This window comes from Hevea brasiliensis, chromosome 3 (genome assembly GCF_030052815.1).
Source record: "Hevea brasiliensis isolate MT/VB/25A 57/8 chromosome 3, ASM3005281v1, whole genome shotgun sequence".
NCBI classification, from domain to species: domain Eukaryota; kingdom Viridiplantae; phylum Streptophyta; class Magnoliopsida; order Malpighiales; family Euphorbiaceae; genus Hevea; species Hevea brasiliensis.
This window is the reverse complement of record NC_079495.1, coordinates 23,508,631-23,532,825: the sequence shown is the minus strand read 5'-3', so window position 1 is coordinate 23,532,825 and position 24,195 is coordinate 23,508,631. Positions and strand designations below refer to the sequence as shown.

General features: G+C 31.1%; 3 protein-coding genes across 3 annotated transcripts; all 3 read right to left on the bottom strand.

Moving 5' to 3' along the window:
* Window positions 1-5,891: 5,891 nt before the first annotated feature.
* LOC110652531 ((S)-hydroxynitrile lyase-like) lies at window positions 5,892-7,332 on the bottom strand. Its single transcript, XM_058143946.1, has 3 exons — window positions 6,958-7,332; window positions 6,711-6,839; window positions 5,892-6,333 (listed from the first exon to the last, which is right to left on the bottom strand). Exons 1-3 carry the CDS (start codon window positions 7,315-7,317, stop codon window positions 6,037-6,039), a joined length of 786 nt encoding a protein of 261 aa, XP_057999929.1. The 5' UTR covers window positions 7,318-7,332; the 3' UTR covers window positions 5,892-6,036.
* A 5,899-nt stretch (window positions 7,333-13,231) lies between these two features.
* LOC131178505 ((S)-hydroxynitrile lyase-like) lies at window positions 13,232-14,672 on the bottom strand. The gene is made up of 3 exons (XM_058143465.1): window positions 14,298-14,672; window positions 14,051-14,179; window positions 13,232-13,673 (listed from the first exon to the last, which is right to left on the bottom strand). Exons 1-3 carry the CDS (start codon window positions 14,655-14,657, stop codon window positions 13,398-13,400), a joined length of 765 nt encoding a protein of 254 aa, XP_057999448.1. The 5' UTR covers window positions 14,658-14,672; the 3' UTR covers window positions 13,232-13,397.
* A 5,919-nt stretch (window positions 14,673-20,591) lies between these two features.
* Window positions 20,592-22,037, bottom strand: LOC131178660 ((S)-hydroxynitrile lyase-like). The gene is made up of 3 exons (XM_058143944.1): window positions 21,658-22,037; window positions 21,411-21,539; window positions 20,592-21,033 (listed from the first exon to the last, which is right to left on the bottom strand). Exons 1-3 carry the CDS (start codon window positions 22,015-22,017, stop codon window positions 20,758-20,760), a joined length of 765 nt encoding a protein of 254 aa, XP_057999927.1. The 5' UTR covers window positions 22,018-22,037; the 3' UTR covers window positions 20,592-20,757.
* Window positions 22,038-24,195: the final 2,158 nt, after the last annotated feature.

Here is a 24,195-nt window from a genome sequence, read left to right as displayed (position 1 = left end):
TGTAGCCCTATGTCTAAACTTTCCATGGTTAAAATTTTAGGTTATTTGGACCAGTATAGAGAGTTATGACCAAATGAACACGTACTGTTCATTTGGTCATTTTCTGGGTTGGGTTGCAGGGAATCCGAATTTGGACAGTATTTAGGTCAAGTTTTGGACAGAATTTGGGCATGGTTTCTTCATGGAAAATGGGCTATTTTGGGTCTAGTTTCACCTCCAATTGGCCTCATACCAATTGGGGTCACACAATTTTATTTATGGCCTAAAATGTACACTGCCCTCAACAAACACAACCTGCAGAAAATTGACACTTCCAAAACTCAACCTCCTCCAACTTCCTTACTTCAATTTGCATGCAATACACTTCTATAAGCAACAATCTCATCCCAATAGATCAATTTCAACATTTTACACAAAGTCCTCAACATTTACACAAACCCTAGTTTTCAAAGTTTCAAATTTACACAAACACTACACAATCAAACACCCAAACATTTCAACTAATTACACATTCTCATAGAACCATTTTTCATCACTTAAAAGCAATAAATTTCAAGTTCCATGGCTGCCAAAAATTCAAGGGTTCTTTCCTCTAGATTTTCTTTTTGTTTTAATGGTATTTATGCTTAGCTAAACATGCTTTTCATGTTTAATAAAGAGAAGAAGAGGGATTAGTGCACTAACCTCTTGTGACCCACTTCAAACTTTAATCTTTCTTCTTCTAATGGGTATCTAAAGCTTCCTTATGGTGTGGGCTAAATTTTTTGTGAAGGGGTCTATGGGTTTTGGGGAGGAGAAAGCTTGGAAAATCAAGCTTTAAGAAGAACAAAAATGGAGGGAGGGAGACACTAAGGGAGACGGCAAGGAGGGAGAGAGAAGAGGAAGAAGAAGAGGGTTGGTGGGTTTTGTCTCTTGTGGGTATTTATATATATATATATATATTTATGTGTACTTTATTGTTTTTAAATTTCATAAATCTATTTCCTTTCCTTTCTTTTCTTTCCTTTTCTTTTCTTTTCTTTTCTTCTTCTTTCTCTTCTCATTTTTCAATTTCAAATTCATAAAATTAATTTATGTTAATTATTCTATTTCCAAATTTTAATTTGACATTTAATTCAAAATTCACATCTAGGGGTGAAATGACCAAAATGCCTTTCATGGTGCATATCGGGTTATTTTTATTATTTTTGTACCAAATAAATAAATTCTCTAAATTTTATTTTATTTCTCAAAATTTTTCCTATATTTTTTTAATATTTATTTCATTAATTTATGCCTCCTCACTATAGTTTAAGTGTAGTTCCAGACATTTTTATTGTCCGCATGCACATTAGTCATCGTAATAAGAAACGCATCGGACTACCTTTGGTGAGGACGTTACATGGACGGCCTTGGTTAGATTTGAATCGGAGGTAAGTTATAGTCCAGCCTTTTTCAATTGTTTTTAAAGTTTAAAGGACTTAATCATTTGTCTCCAAAATAGTAAAAGAGTTTATTTGATATATTTTAAAATATAAAAGATTATTTTATCATTTTTATAATTTAATGGGCTTATTTGGGTAAAAAAAAAAAAAATTAAAGGCTCATTTGACTGATGGACCAAACTTTAAAGGTCTGAATAAGCCTTTTGTGCAAGTGCGCCCGCGCAAGCACACACACACATATATTATCTTTTTTACATACTTTACATATTGTCTATTCTCATACGCACTCCTGATTTAATTTTCTTTATATGTAATTCTAGAAAAAAAATTACTTGCTAATTAATTAATAAATCTTAAAACTAATTGAAATTTTTCTTCAAAGTAAGTGTAATTGTAACAGCCCGATCCTTCTCCAGTTAGTATTGTCCGCTTTGGCCCATGGGCCTCACGGATTTGTCCCTTGGGAGGTTTCATTCCCAAAAGCGCGCTGACCAGGTGAGGAAGGCTCCCACATATATGGCCCAAATCTTTTCTTCCCGTTTCCGATGTGGGACACGAAGTTTTCACCCCAGTGCGTAGCTGGTTGAACAAGCACGTCCCAACCCCATCCCTGGGTCGTGACAAGCCCACCAGCTTCTGCCTGGTGCGTCCTCGCACCACACACCGTACTAGAGGGGGTCCAGCTCTGATACCAAATTGTAACAGCCCAATCCTTCTCCAGTTAGTATTGTCCGCTTTGGCCCATGGGCCTCACGGATTTGTCCCTTGGGAGGTTTCATTCCCAAAAGCGCGCTTTTGGGAATGAAACCTCCCAAGGGACAAATCCGTGAGGCCCATGGGCCAAAGCGGACAATACTAACTGGAGAAGGATCGGGCTGTTACAGTAATAATTAAAAAAAGATTAAGAAAATTAAAGTAAATATCTAAATTTAAAAAGAAAAACTATGTAAACATTTAAAAAATGCTTCATTACATTCTAGTTGAATATAGTAAAGTAAACAACATGCATATTTATATATCAATAATATATTTTATTTTATCTAAGCAAGATATGAAATATCCATTACAATACTTTTTCTGATACTTTTTCTGATCCATTAAAATGGCTGCCTCAGGACAGCTGGACAGGTGTAAGCTTATACCAAGTCCATGCACCATAGCATACGGTATGAAGAAGAACAAAATGAGAGACTGCCATTTTTCTGATACTATATCTAACTCTTTACTCTGCTTTTCTCTACGCGGGTTGCTTGCATGTGTAGCTATATATAAAGGAAAATTCTTATAGCTTTTGTGAATATTACAGGGTAAATTATATAAACGGTACCTTAATTTTAGGATATGTAACAATAAGGCACCTAAACTTTAATCTGTAATACGAAATCCTCTGATCTCCAATTTAAGTAACATAAACCCCTCTTCATGAACTTTGGTAGCTGGTTTTATGTTATTTATGCTAATGTGACATTTATCAAACTAAAAAATTATATTTTCATTGACTGATAGCATCAAGTAAATAAACTATAGGTTACTAAAATGTCAATATGTGCAATTTTAATTGTCGTGACTACGGGTAGATAGAAAACAAAATTAAATTTTTTTCCCTCTATAAGTGTCGAATCAACGGACAAAAAATATAATTTTAACATGACAACTGCGTTGTCGGCAAAAATAAACTAAAACTGGCTACTGAAAGTCACAGAAAGTTTTCTATTACTTAAATTAAAGATTAAAGAGTTTTGTGTTACAAATTGAAGTTTAGGTACCTTACAGTTACATACTCCTAAATTGAGATATCGTCTGTGTAATTTATCTAAACATTACGTTGTAATATTTTCAATTTCATTTTGTCATTCTTATCTTATTTTAAAAAAAATTATCAAATTTGATTATCATCGGTTGGATTTTAAAGTAATAATTATTCAAAATTTTCATTTGTATGAATTTTATTCTTTATATATTTTTTTTGTTACAAAGAACGTGCTAACTGGTGCGTCTTAATTTTAATATTTTAATTTTTTTTAATTAATTAGTTGGTATCCCACCCCCCATCCCGTACATATGGATAAGACTAATTCACGCTTGAGCCAAGAATGATATTCAGGTAAAACCTCCCAATAAAAATGATTCTAGGATTTAAACTCTTAACCTTTATGATAAAATCTATTTTAGATCAGCTCAATGCCAATGATTCAACCGCTTGTTGTATTATTTTAATTATTTATAAATAGTTCTTTTTTCAATTTTTATATCAAAATCACTTTTTTTTTCTTCAAAACATTTTTTTAACAGAATTTGGTTGATTTTATTTGTGAAATGTGACAGCCTTCATCCTGTCTTTTTTCGCTTGTTATCGGGATTCTTCTTGGTAGATTCATCTTGTATCCTTCTTCTTTTCTTCTAAAAATAGTATTCTGAGCACTTGTCAACGGAACATTTTTACAGTAGTTTTTTAAAATGGAATTTTTTTTTTAACAATTCTATTTATCAATTCCTTCATACTTTTAACAGGTTTTGCTTAAAAAAAAAAAAAAAAAAAGAGGCAAACTCAATTGAAAAAGACAGTTAGGCTTGATAGCAATGAGAACCACACCATACTTGTACATGTTCAGGACGATGTCAACATCATATCCCAAATAACTAAAGAAAATGTAGGCCATGCAACTAGTTGGTTCTCCACAGCAATGAGAACCACACCATACTTTTAATAGGCAATGCAACTAGTTGGTTCTCCATCCAGATCAATTTATTGCATGCCAACAATATGTAGCTAAGCACATTCAAATTGTGATGAAAATACATGTTTTTAGAACCTAACTAATTATTCAGGAATCAACTCGGCATACGTACTTAAAAATAAAATAATTATATTAATTAGGTCCTCACAATTTGGTTCAGTAGTAACATAAGTGTATTAAATTTTTTGAAATCAAATAAACTCTTTAAATTAAAAAAAAAATAAACCTTTTAAATTTTAAAAAATTAAATTAAATAAACTCTTTGGGACAAATAAGCCCCTCAAAATGAAAAAATATATCAAAAATGATTTTGCTTCCAATTAACATCTTTTCTTCATGTTCTACCTAATCTCCATGTAACTAACTTCCTTTTGGTGATATCTATGAGTTTGCGTGCTTTTGGCGATATCTATTAGTTTATGTCGCTTGCTCACCTCCATACTCAAAAGGTCAAAACTTTGCTTTTCGATAGAATAATCAAAATTAGATCATATTAGATCATAATTAGGTTGATGACGGTAATTTTGACAAAGGCGACGAACACATAGAGACACTTTTTGAAATGTTTGACAAGAAATAACTTATTAATCCATTCTAAAATGCAGGAGATATCCACTAGGATATTGGAGTTCCAATACACAGAATATGTGATGAGGACCCGTGCACCAGAAAATCATCATGCATGGCCTTGGTTATATTCTAGTTGGAGGCAAGTTATAGTCCTATTTTTTATTTTTTAGTTGCTTTTAAAGGTTAAAGGACTTAATCATTTGTCTCCAAAATAGTAAAAGACCTTATTTGATATATTTTTAAAATGAAGGACTTATTTGATATATTTTGTTCAATAGATGTGAAGCACATCTTGCGCACCAGCCCCTAAACCTACTCTATTTTTGTTGGCTGCTGCCTAATATGGGCGTTCTTGTTACAGTCGTGTCAACACTGTAGGAAATATTAACCAAGGAAGGAAAGGAGCGAAAAGAAGATGAAGTTCAGGCCATTGAGAACTGAAATTTTCAGAAGAGGAGCTCAAAGGAAAGAGATTATTAGATTTCTTGATATTGCATTAGGTAAGCTTGCCAACCTGAAATACTTGGCTTTAAAGTGATGGGAAAGTAGGATTTCCATTTTTATCATAATGGGTGCCAGAGTTTTCAAGTGTTCCTGCAATGAATGAAAACTTGCCTCTTCATGACAAGCTAGTTAACAAGTTTTGTGCCCAACTTGCAGCAACATCTAACAAATGACCGATTCGCTGGCAATGTTGGAGCACTGTAGATTGAATGATCATGTAGCTTTCTTCTAATTGTTAGCTATGTTCCATTTGTTTTGGGTCTTTGGCGGTGTCCTCATGTGAGGATGTATTAGGGAATGCTTATTTGTATGGTTGTAGTTTAGATATCTGCCATTGCCTTATTTCCATTTTCTTTAATAGAACTTTCATCGTTTATAACCAAAAAAAAAAAAAAAAATTAAATGGTAATTATTCTTTCAAAAAATATTTTTCTTCATTATTTTCTATGAGGCATGATAGCAACACATTATATATGGTTCGTAATTCATAAATGAAAAAAAAAAAAACATGGAGGAATATGCAGAATACAAAGAAACAAAGTTTAATCGATGCCTTATATTTAATTGAGATTAATAAAGTTAAAACAAAGCATAAACAACATAAAAACAATTATTTTGGGGAAACAAACATTACGTCTGATAGACCATAATACAATAAAATACAAACAACTTTTCTTTTTATTGAATTAAATATAATATTTGATTGCATTACATATATTATGGTATACCAAATAATCTTTTTCACGTGAAAACGTGAGATAATTTATTTATAGTTGCACCCATACATAATAATAAATGATTCAAAGGCAAACATGATGCATATATGTATCAGCCACCTCATTGAGAATCTGAGCTAGCTCATTAGTCTTTGAAAGCATCAACTTTTGATCTCCACCTTCGATCTTATAAACCTTGTCTGGTTTGTAGTTTTCTATCTGCCAACTGTGAAAGTATGGTTTAAATATTTCGTCTGAGTCGGTATACACATAAATTCTCTTAATCGATCCGTATCCCTCCTTAGTGAATTTTTCCCGTTTAGCTAAAATACTTTGAAATAATGATCCCTTCCTTAGCAACATCGTTGCCAGCTTACAATCCTTGAAGGAAAAAAAGGAAAACATATCAATGAAAATTTGTATCAGAATAAATTAAGATTAAAGCAACTCTTTCTCAAAAAGTTTTTGCTTATATTAGGAGAAATTATTCTATGTAACCGTTGTACATACAACTATGATGAGATTCACATGAAATCTACCAAAATCAATGGCTATAACAAAATCGTTATACATGCAATGGTTGTAAACTAAAATTTCCTACATTAGGATGTTTTTGCACCCCGCCAATAAACGCTACCAATATGTGTTTATCTGTAGAACTTACAAAGATGGATCAAATTTAGGTCAGTTTTTCCCATTCAAAAAATAATTGGTGCACAACATCATATAACTGAAATTAACCCTAATAGAAGATATACCTCGGGAGTGCATGCCGTAAATACATTCTCACTTAAAAACTTGAAGCCCATTTTCCATCCAGTTATAGTCTCGGCCTTGTTAACGTACGTAAAAGGTACGGTGTCCTTTTTGGGAATGGCCATCATATGCTGTGTAATAACATGAGAGAAACAAAGCAAGCAAAAAATTAATTTTCTTTAATAATTTTGATTTGAAGACGAACAAATTAGAGCAGATATTGAGAGAAATTAGGTTATGTCTACGAACCTTATCCAAAGCATAAGATGGGCTGTGATCAGTGTCCGGCATTACTGCATTGACGAAAACAACAGCTGCAATCTTTTCTGGGTATTTATCAGCAGCAATAGCAACATTAATGCCTCCACAGCTCTCTCCTACCAATATCACCTTTTCTCCTTCTGGGAGTGATGCCATGAACGTCAATAAGGGTTCAGAGTACTCATCAAAGGATCCAATCTGCTCAATTTGCCTTGGGTCAATACCACTGGCTGCAAGGTCCAATGCAGTGACCTTGTGGCCAGCTGCCTCAAGGACAGGTGTGAGCTTATACCAAGTCCATGCACCATGGCATACGGTATGAATAAGAACAAAATGAGAGATTGCCATTTTTCCGAGAATATATCTAACTCTTTACTATGCTTTTCTCTATGCAGGTTGCCTTGCATGTGTAGCCATTTATAGAGGAAAATTCTTATAGCTTTTGTGAATATTATGGGGTAAATGATACAAACGGTTCCTCAACTTTAGGGTATGTAAAAGTAAGATAGGTAAACTTCAATTTGTAACAGAAATCTCACCCTACCCCTCCTCCCCCCAGCAAGAACCTCAGTAGATAGTTTTTATGTTATTTATGCTGACGTGACATTTATCAAATTAAAAAAAAATTTATTTTCATTAACCTATAGTTTCAAGGAAACAAATTATAGGTTACTAAAATGTCAATATGTGCAATTTTAATTGTTGTAGCTATGGGTAGATAGAGAACATAATTAATTTTTTTTTCCCGATAAGTATAAAATTAATAGAGAGAAAATATAACTTTTAATATGACAAGTGTCTTATCAGCAAAAATAACCTAGAAATTGGCAACTAAATATCATGGGAGTTTTCTGTTACTTAAAATAGAGATCAAATGGTTTCAGATTGCAAATTGAAGTTTAAGTACCTTATCATTACACATTCCTAGGTTTAAGTTTCTAGGAAAATTTTTTCATCGTGGCATTCCACAATACATATGGATGAGACTAATTTACGCCGACCCGAAAATGGTATTCAGGTAAAGCCTCCCAATAAAAATGATTCCAGTATTTAAACTCCTAACCTTATAGATAAAATTTATCGAAGATAAGCTATACGCCAATGATTCAACCGCTTATCGGTATTATTTTAATTATTTATAAAGAGTTCTTTTATCAATTTTTATATCAAAATCACTTTTTTTTTGTTCAAAATTTTTTTTTAACAGCATTTGATTGATTTTCTTCGTGAAATATGATAGCCTTCGTCCTGTCTTTTTAGGCTTGTTATGAGGATTCTTCTTGGCAGAATCATCTTCTATCCTTCTTTTCTTAATAAATTTGTTCTAAAAATAGAATTTGAGCACTTGTTAACATAACCTTTTTATTACAGTATTTAAAAAAGGATTTTTTTTTTTTAACAATTCTATTCATCAATTCCTTTATACTTTTAATAGGTTTGGCTTATCAAAAAAAAAAAAAAAAAGGCAAACTCATTTGAAAAAGACAAATGGACCAAATTATTTGCCCTAATAAGTGCAACCAATTAGGCATGAAAGCATTGAGAACCATACCATATTTGTATATGTTCAGGACGATGTCAACATCATATCCCAATTAACTAAAGAAAGTGTCGGCAATTGTGATGAAAATACATGTTTTTCAGGCTTAACTAATTATTTAGGAATCAACTCGGCATAGCTACTTAAAATAAAATAAAATAAAATAAAATAAACATACTAGTTAGGTCCTTACAATTTGGTTCAATAGTTACATATGTATATTAAATTTTTTAAAATCAAATAGACTCTTTAAATTAAAAAAATTAAAATAAACCTTTTAAATTATAAAAATTAAATTAAATAAAATCTTAGGGACAAATAAGCCCTTCAAAATTAAACAAGATATCAAATAAGATTTTGCTTCCAATTGACATCTTTTCTTCATGTTCTACCTAATCTCTATGTAACTAACTTCCTTTTGGTGATGTCTATGAGTTTACATTCTTTTGGTGATATTTATGTGTTTGCGTCGCTTGCTCGCCTCCATAATCAAAAGGCCAAAACTTTGCTTTTTACAGAATAATCAAACTTAGATCACATATCATAATTAAGTTGATGACGGTAACTATGACAAAGACGATAAATCTGAAGAGACAGTTTTTGCAATATTTGACAAGAAACAACTTATTAATTTATTCTAGAATATAGCAGATATCCACCAAGATATTGCAATTCGAATACGAAGGATATGTAATAAAGACCACGTGCACCAGAAAATCATCTTGTACGGCCTTGGTTAGATTTGAATCGGAGGTAAGTTATAGTCCAGCCTTTTTCAATTGTTTTTAAAGTTTAAAGGACTTAATCATTTGTCTCCAAAATAGTAAAAGAGTTTATTTGATATATTTTAAAATATAAAAGATTATTTTATCATTTTTATAATTTAATGGGCTTATTTGGGTAAAAAAAAAAAAATTAAAGGCTCATTTGACTGATGGACTAAACTTTAAAGGTCTAAATAAGCCTTTTGTGCAAGTGCGCGCGCGCAAGCACACACACACATATATTATCTTTTTTACATACTTTACATATTGTCTATTCTCATACGCACTCCTGATTTAATTTTCTTTATATTTAATTTTAGAAAAAAAATTACTTGCTAATTAATTAATAAATCTTAAAACTGATTGAAATTTTTCTTCAAAGTAAGCGTAATAATTAAAAAAAGATTAAGAAAATTAAAGTAAATATCTAAATTTAAAAAGAAAAGCTATGCAAACATTTAAAAAATGCTTCATTACATTCTAGTTGAATATGGTAAAGTAATCAACATGCATATTTATATATCAATAATATATTTTATTTTATCTAAGCAAGATACGAAATATCCATTACAATACTTTTTCTGATCCATTAAAATGGCTGCCTCAGGACAGCTGGACAGGTGTAAGCTTATACCAAGTCCATGCACCATAGCATACGGTATGAATAAGAACAAAATGAGAGACTGCCGTTTTTCTGATACTATATCTAACTCTTTACTCTGCTTTTCTCTACGCGGGTTGCTTGCATGTGTAGCTATATATAAAGGAAAATTCTTATAGCTTTTGTGAATATTACAGGGTAAATTATATAAACAGTACCTTAATTTTAGGATATGTAACAATAAGGCACCTAAACTTTAATCTGTAATACGAAATCCTCTGATCTCCAATTTAAGTAACATAAACCCCTTCTCATGAACTTTGGTAGCTGGTTTTATGTTATTTATGCTAACTTAACATTTATCAAACTAAAAAATTATATTTTCATTGACTGATAGCATCGAGTAAACAAACTATAGGTTACTAAAATGTCAATATGTGCAATTTTAATTGTCGTGACTGCGGGTAGATAGAAAGCAGAATTAAATTTTTTTCCCCCGATAAGTGTCGAATCAACAGACAAAAAATATAATTTTAACATGACAACTGCGTTGTCGGCAAAAATAACCTAAAATTGGCTACTGAAAGTCACAGAAAGTTTTCTATTACTTAAATTAAAGATTAAAGAGTTTTGTGTTACAAATTAAAGTTTAGGTACCTTACAGTTACATACTCCTAAATTGAGATATCGTCTGTGTAATTTATCTGAACATTACGTTGTAATATTTTCAATTTCATTTTGTCATTCTTATCTTATTTTAAAAAAAATTATCAAATTTGATTATCATCTGTTGGATTTTAAAGTAATAATTATTCAAAATTTTCATTTGTATGAATTTTATTCTTTATATATTTTTTTTGTTACAAAGAACGTGCTAACTGGTGCGTCTTAATTTTAATATTTTAATTTTTTTTAATTAATTAGTTGGTATCCCACCCCCCATCCCGTACATATGGATAAGACTAATTAACGCTTGAGCCAAGAATGATATTCAGGTAAAACCTCCCAATAAAAATGATTCTAGGATTTAAACTCTTAACCTTTATGATAAAATCTATTTTAGATCAGCTCAATGCCAATGATTCAACCGCTTGTTGTATTATTTTAATTATTTATACATAGTTCTTTTTTCAATTTTTATATCAAAATCACTTTTTTTTTTCTTCAAAACTTTTTTTAAACAGAATTTGGTTGATTTTATTTGTGAAATGTGACAGCCTTCATCCTGTCTTTTTTCGCTTGTTATCGGGATTCTTCTTGGTAGATTCATCTTGTACCCTTCTTCTTTTCTTCTAAAAATAGTATTTTTAGCACTTGTCAACGGAACATTTTTACAGTAGTTTTTTAAAATGGAATTTTTTTTTAACAATTCTATTTATCAATTCCTTCATACTTTTAACAGGTTTTGCTTAAAAAAAAAAGAAAAAAAGAGGCAAACTCAATTGAAAAAGACAGTTAGGCTTGATAGCAATGAGAACCACACCATACTTGTACATGTTCAGGACGATGTCAACATCATATCCCAAATAACTAAAGAAAATGTAGGCCATGCAACTAGTTGGTTCTCCACAGCAATGAGAACCACACCATACTTTTAATAGGCAATGCAACTAGTTGGTTCTCCATCCAGATCAATTTATTGCATGCCAACAATATGTAGCTAAGCACATTCAAATTGTGATGAAAATACATGTTTTTAGAACCTAACTAATTATTCAGGAATCAACTCGGCATACGTACTTAAAAATAAAATAATTATATTAATTAGGTCCTCACAATTTGGTTCAGTAGTAACATAAGTGTATTAAATTTTTTGAAATCAAATAAACTCTTTAAATTAAAAAAAAAATAAACCTTTTAAATTTTAAAAAATTAAATTAAATAAACTCTTTGGGACAAATAAGCCCCTCAAAATGAAAAAATATATCAAAAATGATTTTGCTTCCAATTAACATCTTTTCTTCATGTTCTACCTAATCTCCATGTAACTAACTTCCTTTTGGTGATATCTATGAGTTTACGTGCTTTTGGCGATATCTATTAGTTTATGTCGCTTGCTCACCTCCATACTCAAAAGGTCAAAACTTTGCTTTTCGATAGAATAATCAAAATTAGATCATATTAGATCATAATTAGGTTGATGACGGTAATTTTGACAAAGGCGACGAACACATAGAGACACTTTTTGAAATGTTTGACAAGAAATAACTTATTAATCCATTCTAAAATGCAGGAGATATCCACTAGGATATTGGAGTTCCAATACACAGAATATGTGATGAGGACCCCGTGCACCAGAAAATCATCATGCATGGCCTTGGTTATATTCTAGTTGGAGGCAAGTTATAGTCCTATTTTTTATTTTTTAGTTGCTTTTAAAGGTTAAAGGACTTAATCATTTGTCTCCAAAATAGTAAAAGACCTTATTTGATATATTTTTAAAATGAAGGACTTATTTGATATATTTTGTTCAATAGATGTGAAGCACATCTTGCGCACCAGCCCCTAAACCTACTCTATTTTTGTTGGCTGCTGCCTAATATGGGCGTTCTTGTTACAGTCGTGTCAACACTGTAGGAAATATTAACCAAGGAAGGAAAGGAGCGAAACGAAGATGAAGTTCAGGCCATTGAGAACTGAAATTTTCAGAAGAGGAGCTCAAAGGAAAGAGATTATTAGATTTCTTGATATTGCATTAGGTAAGCTTGCCAACCTGAAATACTTGGCTTTAAAGTGATGGGAAAGTAGGATTTCCATTTTTATCATAATGGGTGCCAGAGTTTTCAAGTGTTCCTGCAATGAATGAAAACTTGCCTCTTCATGACAAGCTAGTTAACAAGTTTTGTGCCCAACTTGCAGCAACATCTAACAAATGACCGATTCGCTGGCAATGTTGGAGCACTGTAGATTGAATGATCATGTAGCTTTCTTCTAATTGTTAGCTATGTTCCATTTGTTTTGGGTCTTTGGCGGTGTCCTCATGTGAGGATGTATTAGGGAATGCTTATTTGTATGGTTGTAGTTTAGATATCTGCCATTGCCTTATTTCCATTTTCTTTAATAGAACTTTCATCGTTTATAACCAAAAAAAAAAAAAAAAATTAAATGGTAATTATTCTTTCAAAAAATATTTTTCTTCATTATTTTCTATGAGGCATGATAGCAACACATTATATATGGTTCGTAATTCATAAATGAAAAAAAAAAAACATGGAGGAATATGCAGAATACAAAGAAACAAAGTTTAATCGATGCCTTATATTTAACTGAGAGTAATAAAGTTAAAACAAAGCATAAACAACATAAAAACAATTATTTTGGGGAAACAAACATTACGTCTGATAGACCATAATACAATAAAATACAAACAACTTTTCTTTTTATTGAATTAAATATAATATTTGATTGCATTACATAAATTATGGTATACCAAATAATCTTTTTCACGTGAAAACGTGAGATAATTTATTTATAGTTGCACCCATACATAATAATAAATGATTCAAAGGCAAACATGATGCATTTATGTATCAGCCACCTCATTGAGAATCTGAGCTAGCTCATTAGTCTTTGAAAGCATCAACTTTTGATCTCCACCTTCGATCTTATAAACCTTGTCTGGTTTGTAGTTTTCTATCTGCCAACTGTGAAAGTATGGTTTAAATATTTCGTCTGAGTCGGTATACACATAAATTCTCTTAATCGATCCGTATCCCTCCTTAGTGAATTTTTCCCGTTTAGCTAAAATACTTTGAAATAATGATCCCTTCCTTAGCAACATCGTTGCCAGCTTACAATCCTTGAAGGAAAAAAAGGAAAACATATCAATGAAAATTTGTATCAGAATAAATTAAGATTAAAGCAACTCTTTCTCAAAAAGTTTTTGCTTATATTAGGAGAAATTATTCTATGTAACCGTTGTACATACAACTATGATGAGATTCACATGAAATCTACCAAAATCAATGGCTATAACAAAATCGTTATACATGCAATGGTTGTAAACTAAAATTTCCTACATTAGGATGTTTTTGCACCCAGACAATAAACGCTACCAATATGTGTTTATCTGTAGAACTTACAAAGATGGATCAAATTTAGGTCAGTTTTTCCCATTCAAAAAATAATTGGTGCACAACATCATATAACTGAAATTAACCCTAATAGAAGATATACCTCGGGAGTGCAAGCCGTAAATACATTCTCACTTAAAAACTTGAAGCCCATTTTCCATCCAGTTATAGTCTCGGCCTTGTTAACGTACGTAAAAGGTACGGTGTCCTTTTTGGGAATGGCCATCATATGCTGTGTAATAACATGAGAGAAACAAAGCAAGCAAAAAATTAATTTTCTTTAATAATTTTGATTTGAAGACGAACAAATTAGAGCAGATATTGAGAGAAATTAGGTTATGTCTACGAACCTTATCCAAAGCATAAGATGGGCTGTGATCAGTGTCCGGCATTACTGCATTGACGAAAACAACAGCTGCAATCTTTTCTGGGTATTTATCAGCAGCAATAGCAACATTAATGCCTCCACAGCTCTCTCCTACCAATATCACCTTTTCTCCTTCTGGGAGTGATGCCATGAACGTCAATAAGGGTTCAGAGTACTCATCAAAGGATCCAATCTGCTCAATTTGCCTTGGGTCAATACCACTGGCTGCAAGGTCCAATGCAGTGACCTTGTGGCCAGCTGCCTCAAGGACAGGTGTGAGCTTATACCAAGTCCATGCACCATGGCATACGGTATGAATAAGAACAAAATGAGAGATTGCCATTTTTCCGAGAATATATCTAACTCTTTACTATGCTTTTCTCTATGCAGGTTGCCTTGCATGTGTAGCCATTTATAGAGGAAAATTCTTATAGCTTTTGTGAATATTATGGGGTAAATGATACAAACGGTTCCTCAACTTTAGGGTATGTAAAAGTAAGATAGGTAAACTTCAATTTGTAACAGAAATCTCACCCTACCCTCCTCCCCAGCAAGAACCTCAGTAGATAGTTTTTATGTTATTTATGCTGACGTGACATTTATCAAATTAAAAAAAAAATTATTTTCATTAACCTATAGTTTCAAGGAAACAAATTATAGGTTACTAAAATGTCAATATGTGCAATTTTAATTGTTGTAGCTATGGGTAGATAGAGAACATAATTAATTTTTTTTTCCCGATAAGTATAAAATTAATAGAGAGAAAATATAACTTTTAATATGACAAGTGTCTTATCAGCAAAAATAACCTAGAAATTGGCAACTAAATATCATGGGAGTTTTCTGTTACTTAAAATAGAGATCAAAGGGTTTCTGCTTGAAAATTGAAGTTTAAGTACCTTACTGTTACACATTCCTAGGTTTAAGTTTCTAGGAAAATTTTTTTCATCAGTGGCATTCCACAATACATATGGATGAGACTAATTTACGCTCGACCCGAAAATGGTATTCAGGTAAAGCCTCCCAATAAAAATGATTCCAGTATTTAAACTCCTAACCTTATAGATAAAATTTATCGAAGATAAGCTATACGCCAATGATTCAACCGCTTATCGGTATTATTTTAATTATTTATAAAGAGTTCTTTTATCAATTTTTATATCAAAATCACTTTTTTTTTGTTCAAAAATTTTTTTTAACAGCATTTGATTGATTTTCTTCGTGAAATATGATAGCCTTCGTCCTGTCTTTTTAGGCTTGTTATGAGGATTCTTCTTGGCAGAATCATCTTCTATCCTTCTTTTCTTAATAAATTTGTTCTAAAAATAGAATTTGAGCACTTGTTAACATAACCTTTTTTATTACAGTATTTAAAAAAGGATTTTTTTTTTTGTTTAACAATTCTATTCATCAATTCCTTTATACTTTTAATAGGTTTGGCTTATCAAAAAAAAAAAAAAAAGGCAAACTCATTTGAAAAAGACAAATGGACCAAATTATTTGCCCTAATAAGTGCAACCAATTAGGCATGAAAGCATTGAGAACCATACCATATTTGTATATGTTCAGGACGATGTCAACATCATATCCCAATTAACTAAAGAAAGTGTCGGCAATTGTGATGAAAATACATGTTTTTCAGGCTTAACTAATTATTTAGGAATCAACTCGGCATAGCTACTTAAAATAAAATAAAATAAAATAAACATACTAGTTAGGTCCTTACAATTTGGTTCAATAGTTACATATGTATATTAAATTTTTTAAAATCAAATAGACTCTTTAAATTAAAAAAATTAAAATAAACCTTTTAAATTATAAAAATTAAATTAAATAAAATCTTAGGGACAAATAAGCCCTTCAAAATTAAACAAGATATCAAATAAGATTTTGCTTCCAATTGACATCTTTTCTTCATGTTCTACCTAATCTCTATGTAACTAACTTCCTTTTGGTGATGTCTATGAGTTTACATTCTTTTGGTGATATTTATGTGTTTGCGTCGCTTGCTCGCCTCCATAATCAAAAGGCCAAAACTTTGCTTTTTACAGAATAATCAAACTTAGATCACATATCATAATTAAGTTGATGACGGTAACTATGACAAAGACGATAAATCTGAAGAGACAGTTTTTGCAATATTTGACAAGAAACAACTTATTAATTTATTCTAGAATATAGCAGATATCCACCAAGATATTGCAATTCGAATACGAAGGATATGTAATAAAGACCACGTGCACCAGAAAATCATCTTGTACGGCCTTGGTTAGATTTGAATCGGAGGTAAGTTATAGTCCAGCCTTTTTCAATTGTTTTTAAAGTTTAAAGGACTTAATCATTTGTCTCCAAAATAGTAAAAGAGTTTATTTGATCTATTTTAAAATATAAAAGATTATTTTATCATTTTTATAATTTAATGGGCTTATTTGGGTAAAAAAAAAAAAAAAATTAAAGGCTCATTTGACTGATGGACTAAACTTTAAAGGTCTAAATAAATAAGTGCAAGCACACACACACATATATTATCTTTTTTACATACTTTACATATTGTCTATTCTCATACGCACTCCTGATTTAATTTTCTCCTGATTTAATTTTCTTTATATTTAATTTTAGAAAAAAAATTACTTGCTAATTAATTAATAAATCTTAAAACTGATTGAAATTTTTCTTCAAAGTAAGCGTAATAATTAAAAAAAGATTAAGAAAATTAAAGTAAATATCTAAATTTAAAAAGAAAAGCTATGCAAACATTTAAAAAATGCTTCATTACATTCTAGTTGAATATGGTAAAGTAAACAACATGCATATTTATATATCAATAATATATTTTATTTTATCTAAGCAAGATACGAAATATCCATTACAATACTTTTTCTAATACTTTTTCTGATCCATTAAAATGGCTGCCTCAGGACAGCTGGACAGGTGTAAGCTTATACCAAGTCCATGCACCATAGCATACGGTATGAATAAGAACAAAATGAGAGACTGCCATTTTTCTGATACTATATCTAACTCTTTACTCTGCTTTTCTCTACGCGGGTTGCTTGCATGTGTAGCTATATATAAAAGAAAATTCTTATAGCTTTTGTGAATATTACAGGGTAAATTATATAAACGGTACCTTAATTTTAGGATATGTAACAATAAGGCACCTAAACTTTAATCTGTAATACGAAATCCTCTGATCTCCAATTTAAGTAGCATAAACCCCTCTTCATGAACTTCGGTAGCTGGTTTTATGTTATTTATGCTAATGTGACATTTATCAAACTAAAAAATTATATTTTCATTGACTGATAGCATCAAGTAAATAAACTATAGGTTACTAAAATGTCAATATGTGCAATTTTAATTGTCGTGACTACGGGTAGATAGAAAACAAAATTAAATTTTTTTCCCTCTATAAGTGTCGAATCAACAGACAAAAAATATAATTTTAACATGACAACTGCGTTGTCGGCAAAAATAACCTAAAACTGGCTACTGAAAGTCACAGAAAGTTTTCTATTACTTAAATTAAAGATTAAAGAGTTTTGTGTTACAAATTGAAGTTTAGGTACCTTACAGTTACATACTCCTAAATTGAGATATCGTCTGTGTAATTTATCTGAACATTACGTTGTAATATTTTCAATTTCATTTTGTCATTCTTATCTTATTTTAAAAAAAATTATCAAATTTGATTATCATCGGTTGGATTTTAAAGTAATAATTATTCAAAATTTTCATTTGTATGAATTTTATTCTTTATATATTTTTTTTGTTACAAAGAACGTGCTAACTGGTGCGTCTTAATTTTAATATTTTAATTTTTTTTAATTAATTAGTTGGTATCCCACCCCCCATCCCGTACATATGGATAAGACTAATTCACGCTTGAGCCAAGAATGATATTCAGGTAAAACCTCCCAATAAAAATGATTCTAGGATTTAAACTCTTAACCTTTATGATAAAATCTATTTTAGATCAGCTCAATGCCAATGATTCAACCGCTTGTTGTATTATTTTAATTATTTATAAATAGTTCTTTTTTCAATTTTTATATCAAAATCACTTTTTTTTTTCTTCAAAACTTTTTTTAAACAGAATTTGGTTGATTTTATTTGTGAAATGTGACAGCCTTCATCCTGTCTTTTTTCGCTTGTTATCTGGATTCTTCTTGGTAGATTCATCTTGTACCCTTCTTCTTTTCTTCTAAAAATAGTATTTTGAGCACTTGTCAACGGAACATTTTTACAGTAGTTTTTTAAAATGGAATTTTTTTTTAACAATTCTATTTATCAATTCCTTCATACTTTTAACAGGTTTTGCTTAAAAAAAAAAGAAAAAAAGAGGCAAACTCAATTGAAAAAGACAGTTAGGCTTGATAGCAATGAGAACCACACCATACTTGTACATGTTCAGGACGATGTCAACATCATATCCCAAATAACTAAAGAAAATGTAGGCCATGCAACTAGTTGGTTCTCCACAGCAATGAGAACCACACCATACTTTTAATAGGCAATGCAACTAGTTGGTTCTCCATCCAGATCAATTTATTGCATGCCAACAATATGTAGCTAAGCACATTCAAATTGTGATGAAAATACATGTTTTTAGAACCTAACTAATTATTCAGGAATCAACTCGGCATACGTACTTAAAAATAAAATAAAATAAAATAAATATATTAATTAGGTCCTCACAATTTGGTTCAGTAGTAACATAAGTGTATTAAATTTTTTGAAATCAAATAAACTCTTTAAATTAAAAAAAAAATAAACCTTTTTAATTTTAAAAAATTAAATTAAATAAACTCTTTGGGACAAATAAGCCCCTCAAAATGAAAAAATATATCAAAAATGATTTTGCTTCCAATTAACATCTTTTCTTCATGTTCTACCTAATCTCCATGTAACTAACTTCCTTTTGGTGATATCTATGAGTTTACGTGCTTTTGGCGATATCTATTAGTTTATGTCGCTTGCTCACCTCCATACTCAAAAGGTCAAAACTTTGCTTTTCGATAGAATAATCAAAATTAGATCATATTAGATCATAATTAGGTTGATGACGGTAATTTTGACAAAGGCGACGAACACATAGAGACACTTTTTGAAATGTTTGACAAGAAATAACTTATTAATCCATTCTAAAATGCAGGAGATATCCACTAGGATATTGGAGTTCCAATACACAGAATATGTGATGAGGACCCCGTGCACCAGAAAATCATCATGCATGGCCTTGGTTATATTCTAGTTGGAGGCAAGTTATAGTCCTATTTTTTTTTTTTTTAGTTGCTTTTAAAGGTTAAAGGACTTAATCATTTGTCTCCAAAATAGTAAAAGACCTTATTTGATATATTTTTAAAATGAAGGACTTATTTGATATATTTTGTTCAATAGATGTGAAGCACATCTTGCGCACCAGCCCCTAAACCTACTCTATTTTTGTTGGCTGCTGCCTAATATGGGCGTTCTTGTTACAGTCGTGTCAACACTGTAGGAAATATTAACCAAGGAAGGAAAGGAGCGAAACGAAGATGAAGTTCAGGCCATTGAGAACTGAAATTTTCAGAAGAGGAGCTCAAAGGAAAGAGATTATTAGATTTCTTGATATTGCATTAGGTAAGCTTGCCAACCTGAAATACTTGGCTTTAAAGTGATGGGAAAGTAGGATTTCCATTTTTATCATAATGGGTGCCAGAGTTTTCAAGTGTTCCTGCAATGAATGAAAACTTGCCTCTTCATGACAAGCTAGTTAACAAGTTTTGTGCCCAACTTGCAGCAACATCTAACAAATGACCGATTCGCTGGCAATGTTGGAGCACTGTAGATTGAATGATCATGTAGCTTTCTTCTAATTGTTAGCTATGTTCCATTTGTTTTGGGTCTTTGGCGGTGTCCTCATGTGAGGATGTATTAGGGAATGCTTATTTGTATGGTTGTAGTTTAGATATCTGCCATTGCCTTATTTCCATTTTCTTTAATAGAACTTTCATCGTTTATAACCAAAAAAAAAAAAAATTAAATGGTAATTATTCTTTCAAAAAATATTTTTCTTCATTATTTTCTATGAGGCATGATAGCAACACATTATATATGGTTCGTAATTCATAAATGAAAAAAAAAAAACATGGAGGAATATGCAGAATACAAAGAAACAAAGTTTAATCGATGCCTTATATTTAATTGAGATTAATAAAGTTAAAACAAAGCATAAACAACATAAAAACAATTATTTTGGGGAAACAAACATTACGTCTGATAGACCATAATACAATAAAATACAAACAACTTTTCTTTTTATTGAATTAAATATAATATTTGATTGCATTACATAAATTATGGTATACCAAATAATCTTTTTCACGTGAAAACGTGAGATAATTTATTTATAGTTGCACCCATACATAATAATAAATGATTCAAAGGCAAACATGATGCATTTATGTATCAGCCACCTCATTGAGAATCTGAGCTAGCTCATTAGTCTTTGAAAGCATCAACTTTTGATCTCCACCTTCGATCTTATAAACCTTGTCTGGTTTGTAGTTTTCTATCTGCCAACTGTGAAAGTATGGTTTAAATATTTCGTCTGAGTCGGTATACACATAAATTCTCTTAATCGATCCGTATCCCTCCTTAGTGAATTTTTCCCGTTTAGCTAAAATACTTTGAAATAATGATCCCTTCCTTAGCAACATCGTTGCCAGCTTACAATCCTTGAAGGAAAAAAAGGAAAACATATCAATGAAAATTTGTATCAGAATAAATTAAGATTAAAGCAACTCTTTCTCAAAAAGTTTTTGCTTATATTAGGAGAAATTATTCTATGTAACCGTTGTACATACAACTATGATGAGATTCACATGAAATCTACCAAAATCAATGGCTATAACAAAATCGTTATACATGCAATGGTTGTAAACTAAAATTTCCTACATTAGGATGTTTTTGCACCCCGCCAATAAACGCTACCAATATGTGTTTATCTGTAGAACTTACAAAGATGGATCAAATTTAGGTCAGTTTTTCCCATTCAAAAAATAATTGGTGCACAACATCATATAACTGAAATTAACCCTAATAGAAGATATACCTCGGGAGTGCATGCCGTAAATACATTCTCACTCAAAAACATGAAGCCCATTTTCCATCCAGTTATAGTCTCCGCCTTGTTAACGTACGTAAAAGGTACGGTGTCCTTTTTGGGAATGGCCATCATATGCTGTGTAATAACATGAGAGAAACAAAGCAAGCAAAAAATTAATTTTCTTTAATAATTTTGATTTGAAGACGAACAAATTAGAGCGGATATTGAGAGAAATTAGGTTATGTCTACGAACCTTATCCAAAGCATAAGATGGGCTGTGATCAGTGTCCGGCATTACTGCATTGACGAAAACAACAGCTGCAATCTTTTCTGGGTATTTATCAGCAGCAATAGCAACATTAATGCCTCCACAGCTCTCTCCTACCAATATCACCTTTTCTCCTTCTGGGAGTGATGCCATGAACGTCAATAAGGGTTCAGAGTACTCATCAAAGGATCCAATCTGCTCAATTTGCCTTGGGTCAATACCACTGGCTGCAAGGTCCAATGCAGTGACCTTGTGGCCAGCTGCCTCAAGGACAGGTGTGAGCTTATACCAAGTCCATGCACCATGGCATACGGTATGAATAAGAACAAAATGAGAGATTGCCATTTTTCCGAGAATATATCTAACTCTTTACTATGCTTTTCTCTATGCAGGTTGCCTTGCATGTGTAGCCATTTATAGAGGAAAATTCTTATAGCTTTTGTGAATATTATGGGGTAAATGATACAAACGGTTCCTCAACTTTAGGGTATGTAAAAGTAAGATAGGTAAACTTCAATTTGTAACAGAAATCTCACCCTACCCCTCCTCCCCCCAGCAAGAACCTCAGTAGATAGTTTTTATGTTATTTATGCTGACGTGACATTTATCAAATTAAAAAAAAAATTATTTTCATTAACCTATAGTTTCAAGGAAACAAATTATAGGTTACTAAAATGTCAATATGTGCAATTTTAATTGTTGTAGCTATGGGTAGATAGAGAACATAATTAATTTTTTTTTCCCGATAAGTATAAAATTAATAGAGAGAAAATATAACTTTTAATATGACAAGTGTCTTATCAGCAAAAATAACCTAGAAATTGGCAACTAAATATCATGGGAGTTTTCTGTTACTTAAAATAGAGATCAAAGGGTTTCGTATTGCAAATTGAAGTTTAAGTACCTTACTGTTACACATTCCTAGGTTTAAGTTTCTAGGAAAATTTTTTTCATCAGTGGCATTCCACAATACATATGGATGAGACTAATTTACGCTCGACCCGAAAAATGGTATTCAGGTAAAGCCTCCCAATAAAAATGATTCCAGTATTTAAACTCCTAACCTTATAGATAAAATTTATCGAAGATAAGCTATACGCCAATGATTCAACCGCTTATCGGTATTATTTTAATTATTTATAAAGAGTTCTTTTATCAATTTTTATATCAAAATCACTTTTTTTTTGTTCAAAATTTTTTTTTTAACAGCATTTGATTGATTTTCTTCGTGAAATATGATAGCCTTCGTCCTGTCTTTTTAGGCTTGTTATGAGGATTCTTCTTGGCAGAATCATCTTCTATCCTTCTTTTCTTAATAAATTTGTTCTAAAAATAGAATTTGAGCACTTGTTAACATAACCTTTTTATTACAGTATTTAAAAAAGGATTTTTTTTTTTTTAACAATTCTATTCATCAATTCCTTTATACTTTTAATAGGTTTGGCTTATCAAAAAAAAAAAAAAAAGGCAAACTCAATTGAAAAAGACAAATGGACCAAATTATTTGCCCTAATAAGTGCAACCAATTAGGCATGAAAGCATTGAGAACCATACCATATTTGTATATGTTCAGGACGATGTCAACATCATATCCCAATTAACTAAAGAAAGTGTCGGCAATTGTGATGAAAATACATGTTTTTCAGGCTCAACTAATTATTTAGGAATCAACTCGGCATAGCTACTTAAAATAAAATAAAATAAAATAAAATAAACATACTAGTTAGGTCCTTACAATTTGGTTCGATAGTTACATATGTATATTAAATTTTTTAAAATCAAATAGACTCTTTAAATTAAAAAAATTAAAATAAACCTTTTAAATTATAAAAATTAAATTAAATAAAATCTTAGGGACAAATAAGCCCTTCAAAATTAAACAAGATATCAAATAAGATTTTGCTTCCAATTGACATCTTTTCTTCATGTTCTACCTAATCTCTATGTAACTAACTTCCTTTTGGTGATGTCTATGAGTTTACATTCTTTTGGTGATATTTATGTGTTTGCGTCGCTTGCTCGCCTCCATAATTAAAAGGCCAAAACTTTGCTTTTTACAGAATAATCAAACTTACATCACATATCATAATTAAGTTGATGACGGTAACTATGACAAAGCGATAAATCTGAAGAGACAGTTTTGCAATATTTGACAAGAAACAACTTATTAATTTATTCTAGAATATAGCAGATATCCACCAAGATATTGCAATTCGAATACGAAGGATATGTAATAAAGACCACGTGCACCAGAAAATCATCTTGGACTGTAACGCCCCTTACTCGTCTATTGTATAGCAGAGCAAGAAGTGCCACATTCGGTGCCGGAGCACCCTATCTTGTCTTGTCATGTCTATTGTAAATTTTAATGTCGTTTAAATCAGGTAATTTACGTAGAAATTTTTTTTTTTTTATATCTTATTTTTGTGGAGACCCAACATCCTCCTCCTCTGTTTTATTAGCATCTGGCGGGTTCCACTATCACCTGTTAACATATTCATAGTCATCTCACATATTTCCATA

What these genes read in the sequence shown, in the direction of transcription:
- LOC110652531 (XM_058143946.1), bottom strand. Translation starts at nt 7,317, where the DNA reads ATGGCAATCTCTCATTTTGTTCTTATTCATACCGTATGCCATGGTGCA. An exon ending in CATCTTATGCTTTGGATAAG is followed by an intron (nt 6,840 to 6,957) that starts GTTCGTAGACAT and finishes GTTATTACACAG; the next exon opens with CATATGATGGCCATTCCCAA. An exon ending in TTACGGCATGCACTCCCGAG is followed by an intron (nt 6,334 to 6,710) that starts GTATATCTTCTA and finishes TTTTCCTTCAAG; the next exon opens with GATTGTAAGCTGGCAACGAT.
- LOC131178505 (XM_058143465.1), bottom strand. Translation starts at nt 14,657, where the DNA reads ATGGCAATCTCTCATTTTGTTCTTATTCATACCGTATGCCATGGTGCA. An exon ending in CATCTTATGCTTTGGATAAG is followed by an intron (nt 14,180 to 14,297) that starts GTTCGTAGACAT and finishes GTTATTACACAG; the next exon opens with CATATGATGGCCATTCCCAA. An exon ending in TTACGGCTTGCACTCCCGAG is followed by an intron (nt 13,674 to 14,050) that starts GTATATCTTCTA and finishes TTTTCCTTCAAG; the next exon opens with GATTGTAAGCTGGCAACGAT.
- LOC131178660 (XM_058143944.1), bottom strand. Translation starts at nt 22,017, where the DNA reads ATGGCAATCTCTCATTTTGTTCTTATTCATACCGTATGCCATGGTGCA. An exon ending in CATCTTATGCTTTGGATAAG is followed by an intron (nt 21,540 to 21,657) that starts GTTCGTAGACAT and finishes GTTATTACACAG; the next exon opens with CATATGATGGCCATTCCCAA. An exon ending in TTACGGCATGCACTCCCGAG is followed by an intron (nt 21,034 to 21,410) that starts GTATATCTTCTA and finishes TTTTCCTTCAAG; the next exon opens with GATTGTAAGCTGGCAACGAT.